A 16337-nucleotide genomic window follows, 5' to 3' on the forward strand; every position below is an offset into this window, starting at 1 on the left:
TCCTTCGTGCGCCTTTCTCTGCTGGTAGAGAAGACTTGGCGTATTGTAGAGAGGAGTCGGAGCCTAGCCATGAAACAGTTCGGACGTGTGTAGTAGTAGTTCCGATGGAAATGATAAGTTGCCGGATCTAGCAGTGTTTCATACATCAAAAGTGTTGTAAAGTGACGGCATAATTATTCCGATGGGCGTGTAGAAATTTCGGAATTTTTAAGTGAATTTTGTGACGAGAAAAGACAAATTCCGCGTGGCGTATTGAGCAGGTCGGTGGCTAAAAACTGTGACTGCATTAGGTACCGACAGATTTAATATTTGTCGAGCATTCTCAATCAAAAACAATCCGTATTTCTGTAGCTATTAGTGCGGGAAATGCAACACCATAAACTTGCTAACGTGAGTGAAATGGATTGTGAGTGACTGTGTTAAGACTAACACGGGCTTGGCAGTGATACTTGTTCACCTAAGTTTCAGAATACATTAATTAAGGACAAAATTTACAACCTTTAATTTAGTGTGAAAACTTTCTCCCAAAACGTAGATTAGCGACTTTAATTTCAGCCTGGTTCACGTCGAAGTACAGTAGGTTTCGCTCGGCTTCCCTACTGATGATCTGCTGAGACAATGTTCACAGGTAGGTGCAGTTTCGCCGTATTAGGGACGGAAGGGACCGCGCCGCCGCAACATCCCATAGTAATCTCCACTAATGTTAAAAATTAGGTGGACTGATAAGGTAAGGAATGAGGAAGATCTGCCCAGAATCGGAAAGGAAAGGAGTATGTGGAAAACACAGACAAGGAGAAGGGACCGGATGACAGGACATCTGCTGAGACGTCAGTGAATGGCTTCTATGGTACTGGAGGGAGCTGTAGAGGGTAGAAACTGTACAGGAAGACAGAGATTGGAATACATGCAGCAAATAATTGAGGATGAAGGTTGCAAGTGCTAGTCTGAGATGAAGAGGTTGGCACAAGAGAGGAATTCGTGGCGGTTCGCGTCAAACCCGTCAAAAAAAAAAAAATGGGGGTGTACGGATACTTTTGATCAGACAGTGTAAATCGAATTATCGTTTGCTCATGATAGGCAAAATATGGTATATTAAAGGTAATAGTGTACATATAAAATTATTCTCATCTATGCAGAGTAAAAGCAAAAGATGTAAGCAGCAACCTCTCAAGAATTACTAAATTAACTTATGTCTTATAATTTACTTCGTTGCTGTACGGAAGTATGAGGATTTCACAGCAAAATAGGACCATATTATTACAGCAGGGCAGTGCAGTGTCATGTATCCACACCCCGCAACTGAATCATATGTGGAAATGCTTACTGTACGTACTAAAAAATCGTAACACTTCGGACAGGAATAGTTTTAGGTATCATTTATCCAAACATCAAGCAGAGCTTTACTTTTACAGTGATCACTCTTTATGCTTTGTAATGAAGAGAACTGTGTTTGATGTGATTACCAGCCTTATTGCAGTCGCGAAAGACGTTCTCTCTAAGTCATAATACGTTCTAACTGCGACCGCTGACATCGGAATGTAAAAGCTAACCACTATTTTATTTTTTATCTCTTTCACGCTGATCGCCTGTTGCACAATATTTTCTTAAGAACTTGATATTTATTTTCTATTATGGAAAGAAACTTTTTGTGCAAACTTCGTGTTGTGATTTAAATAATCCTTACAGGAAAGCAGTGTGCATAAACGTATTGTAAAACAGCTGCCAGCCACTAAATTGACGAAATATTTAAATCAATTTAAGGTTTTTGTCATTAACAGTTCAGAATAGTCAGTTCATTTTCAGAAGACAGCAATGCGCCGGCCGTTGTGGCCGAGTGGTTCTAGGCGCTTTAGTCTTGAACCGCGCGACCGCTACGGTCGAAGGTTCGAATCCTGATTCGGGCATGGATGTGTGTGATGTCCTTATGTTAGTTAGGTTTAAGTAGTTCTAAGTTCTAGGGGACCGATGACCTCAGATGTTAAGTCCCATAGTGCTCAGAGCCATTTTTGACAGCAATGCGTTTATGAAAGGTAACACAGATTTTTTTTTTGGTTGGGTGGTACCCCACAGTACAAAGCAGACGAAGTGAATATTAAGCTAATTCCTATTCGCAAAGTGAAAACAACAGTAATATGTACAAAGAGCGTAAAAAAATGAAACGTTTTCACTGGCACAATGACGCGACGAAGTATTTAAGACATGATCAACATGGCTGCTCTTAAATGAACTCCTGATATCTGAAGATGAACTGACAGATTGAAATTGATAATGACAATATACCTATTTCACCAACTTAGTGGCTGTTTGCTGTTTCACAGCAACGAATTTTATTATAAAGGCATTGTTACCCTCCAAATTTCAGCTGCAAACAACGTACTCGTTTTGCTGTCTGGAGTGGAACAAGGGAAGTAGTTCACTGCAACCAGACTGAATATGTAATGCGGGTACTCACCTCATGCTGTAGGATCCGGTGGTGAGGTCGACCCCCAGGCCCGAGAGGCTCCCGTCCAAGTCGGCTGCTAGGTTGTCATCGATGTCCTCCACTTGCCAGCTACTCATCTTCTCTCCCCCACCCGTTCCTGAAACACCACAAACGCACACATTTTACTAACCACGAACACAGCAAGGAAAGAGTTTAACGTCCTCAGCCTTTACAGACGGACCACTAGCTTGCTGGGCACGAATGGAAGACTGCATGCCGGCATTCGTGTAAAATCATGCAGAGCAACTGCAGAACAATTTTTCCAGTGACTGGACTGGGGTTTAAATACAGCAATTTCTGAAAATGAGAATTAATCACAGGCGAAACGCTAGTGAAACTGAACACGAGGTAAACTGACAGCAGCACTTGGCAACCCAGAAAATTTCACAGTTTTCCACAGAGAATCAGAGTACAAACTTGACAGTGATGGCACTGACTGGCGCAGAATATCTCATACGCTGGAGGCGCCCAAGCACAATGAGAAGAGCAGCAACGCCGGCCGAGAGCGAGCGATGGATGTGTGGGCCCGTCGCCAGGCAGATTTTCTTTGCTGGCTTTTTCCGGCACCAGCAGTCGCTCTTCCGGGCCACTCACCTTGTTCCGGAAATTTCCAGTTGCGAGCCATCTCCAGCAACGATAATAGAATTACCTAGACCGTGCAGCAGAAACGTGGCGGTTCTCAGTGTTGTACGATGTGGTTCGTAGCACTCAGTCCTTGCATCTACATCTACACACTTTCTCCACTAGGTACCATAAGGTGCATGGCGGAGGATACCTTGTAGCACTACTAGCCATTCCTTTTCCTGTTCTACTCGCGAATGAAGCATGGGAGAAAAGACTGCGATTATGCCTCCGTACGAGACCCAATTTACACTGAAGACCCAAATTGGTACACCTCCCTAATATCGTGTAGGGCCCCCGCGAGAACGGAGAAGAGCCGCAAAACGACGTGGCATGGACTCGACTAATGTCTGACGTAGTGCTGGAGTGAATTAACTCCATGAATCCTGCAGAGCTGTCCATAAATCCGTAAGAGTACGAGGGGGGTGGAGATCTCTTCTGAACAGCACGTTGCAAGGCATCCCAGATATGCTCAATAATATTCATGTCTGGGGAGTTTGGTAGCCAGCGGAAGCGTTTAAACTCAGAAGAGTGTTCCTGGAGCCACTCTGTATCAATTCTAGACCTGTGGGGTGTCGCATTGTCCTGCCGGAATTGCCCAAGTCCATTCGAATGTGCAATGGACATGAATGGATCAGACAGGATGCTTACGTACGTGTCACCTGTCAGAGTCGTATCTAGACGTATCAGGGGTCCCATATCACTCCAACTGCCCGCGCCCCACACTATTACAGAACCTCCTCCAGCTTGAACAGCCCCCTGCTGACATGCAGGGTCCATGGAGTCATTAGGTTGGCTCCATACCCGTACACGTCCATCCGCTCGATACAATCTGAAATGAGACTCGTCCGAACAGGCAACATATCTCCAGTCATCAATAGTCCACTGTCGGGGTTGACGGGCTCAGGCGAGGCGTAAAGATTTGCGTCATGTAGTCATCAAGTGTACACCAGTGGGCATTCGGCTAAAAACGTCAACATCGATGATGTTTCGTTGAATGGCTCGCACGCTGACACTTGCTGATGGCCCAGCATTGAAATCTGCAGCAATCTGCAGAAGGGTTACACATCTGTCACGTTGAACCATTCTCTTCAGTCGTGTTGGTCCCGTTCTTGAAGGAACTTTTTCCGGCCGCAGCGATGTCGGAGATTTTATATTTTACAGGATTCCTGATACTCACGGTACACTCGTGAAATGGTCGTAAGGTAAAATCTCCACTTCATCGCTACCTCGGAGATGCTGTGTCCCATCTCTCGTGCGCCGACTATAACATCACATTCAAACTCACTTAAATCTTAATAACCTGCCATTGTAGCAGCAGTAACCGATCTAACAACTGCGCCAGACACTTGTCTTACGTAGGCGTTGCAGACCGCAGCGCGCGTTCTGTCTGTTAACGCATCTCTGTATGCCTATACCAGTTTCTTTGGCGCTTCAGTGTATCTTGTCTTCGCGCTCCTTGCGCGATATGTACGTTGGCGGCAGTACAATCGTTCTTCAGTCGGCGCCAACGCCGGTTCGTGACATGTTTTTCCCTCCAAGGATTCTCATTTGATTTCACACAGCATTTTCATAATACTCGCGCGTTGATCGAACCTTCCGCTAAAAAATATTGAAGCACTTTTTTGAATTGCTTCGACATCTTCCTTTAATCCTACCTGGTGGGGATCCTAAACACTCGAGAAGCACTGAAGAAAGGATCACACTAGCATTCTGCAGGCTGCAACAAGACGGCATGGCTAAACTTTCACGAAACATTTCTCGGATGTAGAGGAAGAAAATACATAACATGGACATGGGTCGGGAAACGCTTTATTTTCATGTTACAGCTCATTTTCCACTTCTCTTCGTAACTGCGTTCATCAGGGGATACACACAGAAACAGAACGTAACAGCATTGAATGTAACGTTTTCTTGCATGGTACCCACTTGGTTACAGTATGAAACATTTTCTTAAATGATACGTTGAAAATTCCCTCTGTTAGCAAGGATATATTCATCAACGCATCATCGCATTAAATCCCTGATGCGCTGATGTATCCCTGGAGAATCAACAAAGCTTTTCTGTCAACGCTTGGGCCAGCATTGTTCGTGACTGTTAGTGCACGTTCGTCCACGCATGCTCAACGGGGAAACGCTTTCTTTGAGAATACTCTACCTATCCTGCTAGAACGTGTACGACAAAAGATATAACCTATGTGATCAAAAGTATCCGGACACCCCAAAAAACATACATTTTGCATATTAAGTGCATTGTGCTGCCACCTACTGTCAGGTACTCCGTATCAGCCACCTCAGTAGTCATGAGACATCGTGAGAGAGAGAGCAGAATGGGACGCTCCGCGGAACTCACGGTTCAAATGGTTGAAATGGCTCTGAGCACTATGCGACTTAACTTCTGAGGTCATCAGTCGCCCAGAACTTAGAACTAATTAAACCTAACTAACCTAAGGACATCACACACATCAATGCCCGAGGCAGGATTCGAACCTGCGACCGTAGCGGTCGCTCGGCTCCAGACTGTAGCGCATAGAACCGCTCGGCCAATCCGGCCGGCGGAACTCACGGACTTCGAACGTGGTCAGGTGATTGGGTGTCACTTGTGTCATACGTCTGTTCGCGAGATTTCCACACTCCTAACACCCCTAGGTCCACTGTTTCCGATGTGACAGTGAAGTGGAAACGTGAAGAGACACATACACCACAAAAAGCGTACAAGACGACCACTTCTGTTGACTGACAGAGACCGCCGACATTTGAAGAGGGTCGTAATGTGTAATAGGCAAACATCTATCCAGTCCATCACACAGGAATTCCAAACTGGATCAGGATCCACTGCAGTTATCATGACAGTTAGGCAGGAGGTGAGAAAACATGAATTTCATGGTCGAGCGGCTGCTCATAAGCCACACATCACGCCGGTAAATGCCAAAGGACGCCTCGCTTGGCGTAAGGAGCTAAACAATGGATGATTGAACAGTGGAAAAACGTTGTGTGGAGTGACGAATCACGGTACACAATGGCGATCCGATGGCAGGGTGTGGGTATGGCGAATGTCCGATGAACGTCATTTGCCAGCGTGTTTAGTGCCAATAGTAAAATTCGCAGGCTGTGGTGTTATGGTGTGGTCGTGTTTTTCATGGAGGGGGCTTGTACCCCTTTTTGTTTTGCGTGGCACTATCACAGCATAGGCCTACATTGATGTTTTAAGCACCTTCTTGTTTTCCACTGTTGAAGAGCAATTCGGGTATGGCGATTGCAACTTTCAACACGATCGAGCACCGTTCATAATGCACGGCCTGTGTCGGAATGGTTACATGACAATAAGACCCCTGTAATGGATTGGCCTGCACAGAGTCCTGACCTGAATCCTATAGAACACCTTTGGGATGTTTTGGAAAGCCGACTTAGTGCCAGGCCTTACCGACCGACAGCGATACCTCTCCACAGCGCAGCACTCCGTGAAGAATGGGCTACCATTCCCCAAGAAGCTTTCCAGCACATGATTGAACGTATGCCTGCGAGAGTGGAAGTAGTCATCACGGCTAAGGGTGGGTCAACACCATATAGAATTCCAGCATTACCGATGGAGGGCGCCCCGAACATGTAAGTCATTTTCAGCCAGGTGTCCGGATACTTTTGATCACACAGTGTACGTCACGCACGATGGACTTGCTACTGATTTCCGTGTCAAAGTCCGTGGCTTCTAAATAACAGATTCCGTGACAGATGGATAGGTAGCGGTGGACCAGTTCTTTAGCCTCCACTTTGTCCATTAGATGTTTCTTTAAGGGGGCATTTCAAACCTCTTGTCTACCGTAACGAGGTACAAAATGCACAAAATCTTCGTGCACATACTTTGAAAGGCTGTGTAACAGTATGCCGTTCTCCAGGTATACGTCACCGCATCAAGGATTTAATGCGACGGCGAGTTGATGTATGTATCGTTGCTAACGGAGGGCTTTCGAATGTTTCGTTTAGGAAGGTGTCTTACACCGTAACCGAGACAGTATGGTGAACGTTTCGTGTAAGATAGGTATCATGCAGTGCTTGTACGTTCTGTTTGTTTCCCATGATTTGAGAAATCTTTCACGCAGGAGGATCGTACGAACATACCGCCGTTTGAGTCTCGTACAGATTCCCGTATGGAGGACATAGTGATAGACATCCCTGGGGTTGTGAAGCAGCTGAATGGGTTGAAAATAAATAAATCGCCAGGTCCTGATGCGATTCCAATTCGGTTTTACAGAGAGTACTCTACTGCATTGGCTCCTTACTTAGCTTGCATTTATCGCGAATCTCTTGCCCAACGTAAAGTCACAAGCGACTGGAAAAAAGCGCTGGTGACGCCTGTATATAAGAAGGGTAGAAGGACGGATCCTCAAAATTACAGACCAATATACTTAACATCGGTTTGTTGCAGGATTCTCGAACATATTCTCAGTTCGAATACAATGAATTTCCTTGAGACAGAGAAGTTGCTGTCCACGCATCAGCACGGCTTTAGAAAGCATCGCTCCTGCGAAACGCAACTCGCCCTTTTTTCACAAGATATCTTGCGAACCATGGATGAACAGTATCAGACGGATGCCATATTCCTTGACTTCCGGAAAGCGTTTGACTCGGTGCCCCACTGCAGACTCCTAACTAAGGTACGAGCATATGGGATTGGTTCCCAAATATGTGACTGGCTCGAAGACTTCTTAAGTAATAGAACCCAGTACGTTATCCTCGATGGTGAGTGTTCATCGGAGGTGAGGGTATCATCTGGAGTGTCCCAGGGAAGTGTGGTAGGTCCGCTGTTGTTTTCTATCTACATAAATGATCTTTTGGATAGGGTGGATAGCAATGTACGGCAGTTTGCAGATGATGCTATGGTGTACGGGAAGGTGCCGTCGTTGAGTGACTGTGTAGGAGGATACAAGATGTCTTGGACAGGATTTGTGATTGGTATAAAGAATGGCAGCTAACTCTTAATATAGATAAATCTAAATTAATGAGATGAATAAGAAAAAAATCCCATAATGTTTGAATACTCCATTAGTAGTGTGGCGCTTGACACAGTCACGTCGATTAAATATTTGGGCGTAACATTGGAGAGCGATATGAACTGGGACAAGCATGTAATGGCAGTTGTGGGGAAGGCGGATAGTCGTCTTCGGTTCATTGGTAGAATTTTGGGAAGATGTGGTTTATCTGTAAAGGAGACCGCTTATAAAACACTAATACGACCTATTCTTGAGTACTGCTCGAGCACTTGGGATCCTATCAAGTCGTATTGAGAGAGGACATAGAAGCAATTCAGAGGCGGGCTGCTAGATTTGTTACTGGTAGGTTTGATCATCACGCGAGTGTTACGGAAATGCTTCAGGAACTCGGGTGGGAGTCTCTGGAGGAAACAAGGTGTTCTTTTCGTGAATCACTGCTGAGGAAATTTAAAGAACCAGCATTTGAGGCTGACTGCAGTACAATTTTACTGCCGCCAACTTATATTTCGCGGAAAGACCACATAGATAAGATAAGAGAGATTAGGGCTCGCACAGAGGCATATAGGCAGTCGTTATTCCCTCGTTCTGTTTGGGCGTGGAACAGGGAGAGAAGATGCTAGTTGTGGTACAAGGTACCCTCCGCCACGCACCGTATGGTGGATTGCGGAGTATGTATGTAGATGTAGATGATTAATGCGATTACGAAAAGAAGTATAAAATGAGCTCTAACATGGAAATAAAGTGTTACCCCATACCTTTTTGCCGGCCAGTGTGGCCGTGCGGCTCTAAGCGCTTCAGTTTGGAACCGCGTGACCGCTGCGGTCGCAGGTTCGAACCCTGCCTCGGGCATGGATGTGTGTGATGTCTTTAGGTTAGTTAGGTTTAAGTAGTTCTAAGTTCTAGGGGACTGATGACCTCAGATGTTACGTCCCATAGTGCTCAGAGCCATTTGAACCATTTGAACCATACCTTTTTGTTACACCTTTGCTGGGTTTCTCTCAAAAAACCGTTGTCGACTCCACCTTACGTGCTAGTTCCATTTCATATGGCTTTCCAACGTCACGCCTGGGTGTTTAATTGACGTAACTTTATCAGGGAGTACACCACTAATACTTTAGTGGAACATTACAGGTTTATTTTTCCTACTCAACTTACGTTTTTCTAATCTTGGAGCAAACTGCCATCCATCTCACCATATAGAAATTCTGTCTACGTTATACTATGTCCTCCTACAATCAGTCAACGACGACACTTTACTGAACTCTACCTAAGTTCACCTCGACGGGTTACAGCTAAGAAGGAGAAATATCCAGACATGTATAGCATGCAGTACGCTACACTGGACGACGGATAATCACCACAGACAAACTTATTTCTGGGTGTTCAGGATGAAAGCGTAGAAGAACTTCTAATGCTGCAAATACACTGAAATAGAGATATGCACATATATACATTGCGTTAGTATGGCGTACACAAAGCTCAAAACAGTAGTCCATTGGCGGAGCTGTCACTTATACTCAGTTGATTCATGTGAAAAATTTTCCAGCCTGATTATGGCCGTACGACGGGAATTAATAGACTTTGAACGCGGAATGGTAGTTGGAGCTAGACGCATGGGTCATTCCATTTCGGAATTCGTCAGGGAATTTACTATTCAGAGATACACAGTGTCAAGAGTGTGCCAAGAATAACAAATTTCAGCCATTACACATCACCACGGACAACGCAGTGGCCGGCGGCCTTCGCTTAACTACCGAGAGCAACGGTGTTTGCGTAGAGTTGTCAGTGCTAACAGACAAGCAACACAACGTGAAATAACTGCAGAAATCAATGCGGGACGTACGACGAACGTATTCATTAGGACAGTGCGACTTAATCTGACGTTAATGGACTATGTCAACAGACGGGCGACGCGAGTGGCTTTGCTAACAGCACAACATCGCCTGCAGCGCCTCTCCTGGGCTCGCGACCATATCGTTTTGACCGTAGACGACTGCAAAACCATGTCCTGGTCACAAGTGTCCCGATTTCAGTTGGTAAGAGTTGGTGGTAGGGCTCGAGTGTGGCTCAGACTCAAAGAAGCCATGGTCCCAAGTTGTCAATAAGGCACTGTGCAAGCTGGCCACGCCATAATTGTTCACGACTGATTTGTAGAACATTCTGGACACTTTCGGCGTATGATTTGGCCACCCAGATCGCCCGACATGAAATCTATCGAACATTTATGTGACATAATCTAGAGGTCAGATCGTGCACAAAATTCTGTACTCGCAATACTTTTGCAATTATGGACGCCTACAGAAGCATGGCTCAACATTTCTGCATGGGACTTCCAACGACCTGCTGAGTCCATGCCACGTCGAGTTGCTGGACTACGCTGGCAGAAGAAGATCCGACACGATACTGGGAGGTACCCCATCAGTTTTCTCACTTCATTGTAAACTGTATATAGACCATTTACGGAAAGCAGTAAGAAACGCAAATTGTTCCCTGACGAGGTTTTATGTTTACACAATGGTGCCATTTTCGTGCGATTAAGGAAATGCATAACGACTTAGACAGTATTCCCATTTGGTGGATTGAGTGGAGGCCTCTCTAAATGCTGATGGATGCAGGAGAATGCCAACCAACATGGGAAAGGTACAAGATAAGTGGTTCACTTCGAGAGTGCGTAAGTGCATTTAAATATATAAGGGTAATACTATTAATCACTATTATATAGAACGAAGATGCAACATTAATAGTAGGGAAGGCGAAGGAGCATTTTGGGGAGAATGGGGTGTTGTAACGGAAACCGCATACTAAACGCTAGTATGATCAATTCTCGAGTATGGCTGCAGTATGTTAGAGTCCTGGTCACGTAGGTCTGGTGATGGATGTGGAAAGAATCAGAGGTGTGTGGCTCAAATGGCTCTGAGCACTATGCGACTTAACTTCTGAGGTCATCAGTCGCCTAGAACTTAGAACTAATTAAACCTAACTAACCTAAGGACATCACACACATCCAGGCCCGAGGCAGGATTCGAACCTGCGACCGTAGCGGTCACGCGCTTCCAGACTGAAGCGCCTAGAACCGCCAGCCACACCGGCCGGCAATCAGAGGTGTGTAACGGGTCATTTTAGACGATGTGAAAGCGTAATAGATATGCTCAGGTAACTTCAGTGAGAATCACTGGTATAAAAAGGACGCTGTTTTCGGGAAACCCTGTTGGATAAAAATAGAGAACAAGTATTTGAGTAATACTATGCGACAGCTCTGCTGCCTCTATCGGATATTTCGAGTAGGTACCATTACAATAAGATTAACGAGATTGGGGTGTGCAGCGGGGCCAATATTAGCACGAAGTACCCTCTGCCTCGCACAGTGGCTTTCGGCGTGGGTAATTAGATGATTTTAAGAAATATTCACTCAGAATATGAACTGACGTACATTACACAGTACATAGGTTGTGCGAGTTCCGTAATGGTTGGTTGGTTGGGGAAGGAGACCAGACAGCGTGGTCATCGGTCTCATCGGATTAGGGAAGGAAGTCGGCCGTGCCCTTTCAGAGGAACCATCCCGGCATTTGCCTGGAATGATTTAGGGAAATCACGGAAAACCTGAATCAGGATGGCTGGACGCGGGATTGAACCGTCGTCCTCCCGAATGAGTTCCGTAATGGGCTCCAAGAATATTTTGCTAAACTGCATAACGCAGTCCTCACCAATTTAAGCTAATCTCCAAATCGTGTCAAATTTGCAATCCACATCCGCTGCTATTAGACTTACGGACACCATCTGCGTTCCTACTCCCCAAGTTATCTCACCGTGTGTTGAGGAGGACAGATAGTGTGGTAGTATAATGTATTCCAATTCCTACACCATTCCCGATGGTGCGCGGAAGGAATGGCCTAATTTACCTATTTTTATCGTCCTACGTACGTACGTCATCAAAAAATTCCGAAAGAAATCGTGCAACATTTTCGTGTTTGTTTCAGCGTTTCCTGCAAGTGATTTTTGAGCTGACTTGTGACATACTCGTTAAAGCCAAACAGAACCACGGGGGAAAATGCAGCTCTTTTTATTGTTTTTTTTTTCTTTTTTGTTAATCGTGACTGATACGCATCTCTTCCAGTGCAGCTACACTCAGGGGATACGTAACGCAAGTGCTATGCAAGCAACCTCTGTGACACAACTAGAGTTTCTAAAAGTTATTCTAATTATTCTCTGACTGTCATTTACTTTCCCAACCACTATATTTATATGGCCGTGCCACATAAAATTTTTGGGAAAGACACGTTAAATATTTGACCGTTATGGTTAACACTAATGGCTTATCGCACACAGCAAAGCCGAACACTTGAAAATCTTTACGATTGTGACCTACATTATGTGACCAAAAGTATCCGGACACCCCAAAAAACCTAAAAAAAATTTATTCTGTTCCCAATAACGGTTGAGATAATATATGTCATGTATACTACTCGGTCGACTTTCTCGCTTTGCTGACCCAAGTTGCAACCCTCTGCCGCAGCAGACATGGTTTCGTCGCCATGGTGACTTTGCTGAGAAATAAATATGCAGACATGAAGAATAAAGATGTAGAATGCTAATAAAATTTGTTTCATTTAAAAATCTTTAAGAGTTTTCACATAAAAAAATTCGGAGGCATTACTTTTCAGTGCGCCCTTGTATTTATCAACAGGTAAAATCATACTCAACTTTGGACATAAGCTTCTTAGCTTCTTAAATCATGGTGTAGCACAGAGACATGCTGCAGGGATGGCTGTGGCTATATAAGGCGAATCTACTAAAACAGTCACGCCTTTTATTTTGTGAACGGCTGAAGATATCTAAACTAGTAGTAGGTTTTCAGAAAACGACAGTAGGCAAAGGGGAACGTAATACTGTCGCATAGCCAAAACGCTTAACTGCTGTATCATCCGAGGTAATAATGCCAGTACGGTTTTTAAATGGAACTATATACTTTAATGACATTCGAAAACCCTTGGAAAGACGAGTACAGTGATATAACTCCCGTTTATGTTCGCTTTGAAATTTTTCGTATAAGTATCCGAAAAATGTTCTAAACCGTCGTCATATGCAGCAGGAAGAAAGGTCTACGCTACTAAGACAAAATGTATTTCGTCTTGGTTCTATACGACATATATAGAGTCAGCTACGATTGTTGTAAAAGCAACTGAGTGTATGTGCTAACTTCTAGTGTATCAGAAGGGGCCTAGGAAAACCACTTCAAATGCGTGTACAAATTCATATTTAAGTAGAGAACTTTTGTGGAAACACGTAAACTATCGAAAGGCTTGATACAATGGCGAAGCTTACCGCGAGAGCACCGCTTGGCGGTGTTTATATGGCAATAGCCGATTCCCACAGCATTGTTTTCACTTTTATCATGGTTCTTGAATTTTTTGCGGGAAGTTTCGACGACAACGTTAACAATCCTTGCACCAATGTACTCGTCGTATTAAGAGGTTTCTAACGCCGTTAAAGAGTACATCGTTCCATTAAAAAGTTCTTGCTTTATTATCTCAGATGACAAGGCGTATTAAATAATTAAGTTGAAACAGGGTCCACAGCCGTAATAAACTTCTTGAAACAAGTAAATTTCCCGCATTGGCTGTTATACAGGGGTTAGGTTGGGTTGTTTGAGGGAGGAGACTAGACAGCGAGGACATCAGGTTTCATCGGATTAGGGAAGGACGGGGAAGGAAGTCGGCCGTGCCCTTTCAAAGGAACCATCCCGGCATTTGACTAGAGCGATTTAGGGAAATCACGGAAAACCTAAATCAGGATGGCCGGACGCGGGATTGAACCGTCGTCCTCCCGAATGCGAGTCCAGTGAGCTAGCCACTGCGCCACATCGCTCGGTGGCTGTTATACATATTCATTTCATTTTTATTTTATGTACTACGACGATTCGGCTGTGTAACTATTTTCAGGCGAAATGTATAAAACGCAGGGAGTATACGACCCGGGACAACCGGGAGATCCGGGAAAAACCCGGGAATTTTTTCATCCGGGAGAAAACCGGGAAAAACCCGGGAATTTTTTAGAATTCCGGGAATTTTTCGTTATTTTAGGTTTCAGTTAAATTTTTGTAATCTCGACTGGTAACAATCGATACTCTAACAAAGGATATTACTCTATCCCGCTACTGCAGAATAATACTACAACAATAAAACGTGAACGAGAAAAAAATATGAAAATAAAACATAAATTGCAAAGGAAATGTGCCATATACAACAACAAAACACAGTGCTCATACAAACGTTTGCCAACAGCAAAATGTGTCAAAGACCTTAGGAAGACTATGCAATGCTTCATAACAACAAAATGTCTCCGATGAGCGTGACGTCACAACGGTTTAACTAGATTCGTTATAGCAGTTACGAGCGGGCTCATGCGCATGCGCAGTTGAGTGGCGGGACAAACCGATGTATCTGACCCGAATGACAATTACGGAGGGAGGAGGGGGCGCCAAATTCATATTCTTGACAAGAAATAAATCATTTTTCACAAAGAGCCTAGCATCCAGCGCACGTTGGACTATCGATTACTCATGATTTTGAAACGCATCCCTGTTGGTTTTTGAACACACTCTGTAAGTTGATTTCTGAATGAATCATAAGTTAATTTTTGAATGCGTTCCTAGTGTACGTGATGTCTGTCAGGGGAATCCTCGTCGCATCTAGAAATAAACTTTCCTGCAAGCAAAAGGGGACCGGGTTATACGAGCTGAGCGGAGTAATGCCGAACGAGTGAACGCCAACCGCTCGCTGTCTGATTATGTGGTTGATTGGGTTTGGAATGATCAGCTATGTTATAATTACTAGCGAAATCCATAGAGTCAGACTACCAGAGTGGAAATAAACGACTAACAGGAATAACAGGTAAGAAAGATTACGTATTATCTTCTCGGTGTATCCAAGAAAATGAAATTTTGTCAGAAAATTTTTGGCCAGATCGCTACACTTGTAAGGGCCAGCTGTACAGTCCCCGTCTAGCAGCCGCTTAACTTCTATTCTGGAAGTAGCGCGGAAAGTGGTATGTACGAACATAACAACGCCTAACCGGAGAATAATCAGGGATAACTAAACCGGTGATTCTGACAGGGTTAGTGAAGTTAACCAGCGACTAAATTTTGACAAATGCAGGAATAGTTCCAGAATTAGTCATGACAAGATTGTTTGTTAGAACGATGAAGGAGAAGAAACGGGGACATCACACCAATTAGGGAAGAATATGACGATTCCAAATTTAAGTAAAAATCTCGTACTACTACTATTCGATCTCATGCTCGAGAAACTGGGGCGTATGAATGAAATGTGAAACTATTTTTTAACATTAAACTATTTGCTTGTAGTAGGCCTAATAGGCATTTTATGTTGGTCTTCGTGAATTATATTCTGTCGTGTTATAAAGATGACTATTTGTGCAAAAACAGTCTCGTTTATTTGGTGTGTGTTACAATTTCTGCAGTGTTAGAAATACCTATTTTGTTTTATCTTGCAGACAGTGACAAAATAAACGTAATCAGATCGAGAAACCACACCAGTCATGGGCAGTATTTGTATTAACAGCTTACGCAGTATTAGACAACGATATTTCGGCCACTTTTCTTTTATGACATAACGTAAGATCTTTTAATGTTTTACACATACGAACATACGGGCTTCCTGCGTCATCGTAGCTGCCAAAGCGCGGTGGCGCCTGTTACCTGGCGCTCTCTGACGACTGCTGAAACGAACTATTTCTAACAGGTCGCGGAAAAATATTGCGAATGGTGGTTTGAAAAACGTTACTTTCAACGCAAATTTCATCTTTCGTAAGTGGAACTATGTGTAAGAATGTTCGATGAATTCCTTAAATCACAGAGCGTTTGATGACGAGCCATTAGAAGTACTTCGAGCCCAGATCAGACAATCGTGTCGTTATTATGAGCAAATTGATGTAGTGCTACGGGAAGCTCTCGCTCCTCTGCGGTAGCTAATTTATTTGTCGAAAACTTTGAGAACAAGTCACAGAACTCGGCTAAAAATTTTACTGGCACATTTGTGTGATGTATCTTAAAGTGTAACACGGGCAAGAAAAATCAACATTATATGTGAAAGCTTAGCTTCTGTTGCAGCTTATTAACCTTAGAGACCAATGTTGTACGTGAAAGCTTTTCTTTTCTTGTAGCAACACTATGTATATTAATTTAAAACATTAACTTTTCCTGTTTGTGTATCCGCGCTACTTAACAG

General features: G+C 44.0%; 1 protein-coding gene across 5 annotated transcripts in view; it reads right to left on the reverse strand.

Moving 5' to 3' along the window:
• The window catches only part of LOC124722065 (transcription factor CP2), an 881222-nt gene that overhangs the window by 371569 nt on the left and 493316 nt on the right, over positions 1-16337 (reverse strand). For all 5 annotated transcript variants that reach the window (XM_047247263.1, XM_047247260.1, XM_047247261.1 and 2 more), the window contains one exon: positions 2453-2579. In XM_047247263.1, the coding sequence (XP_047103219.1) occupies positions 2453-2579 (127 nt within the window). The remainder of the gene's footprint in view (positions 1-2452; positions 2580-16337) is intronic.

The sequence above is a fragment of the Schistocerca piceifrons genome, chromosome X (genome assembly GCF_021461385.2).
Source record: "Schistocerca piceifrons isolate TAMUIC-IGC-003096 chromosome X, iqSchPice1.1, whole genome shotgun sequence".
Classification (NCBI taxonomy): domain Eukaryota; kingdom Metazoa; phylum Arthropoda; class Insecta; order Orthoptera; family Acrididae; genus Schistocerca; species Schistocerca piceifrons.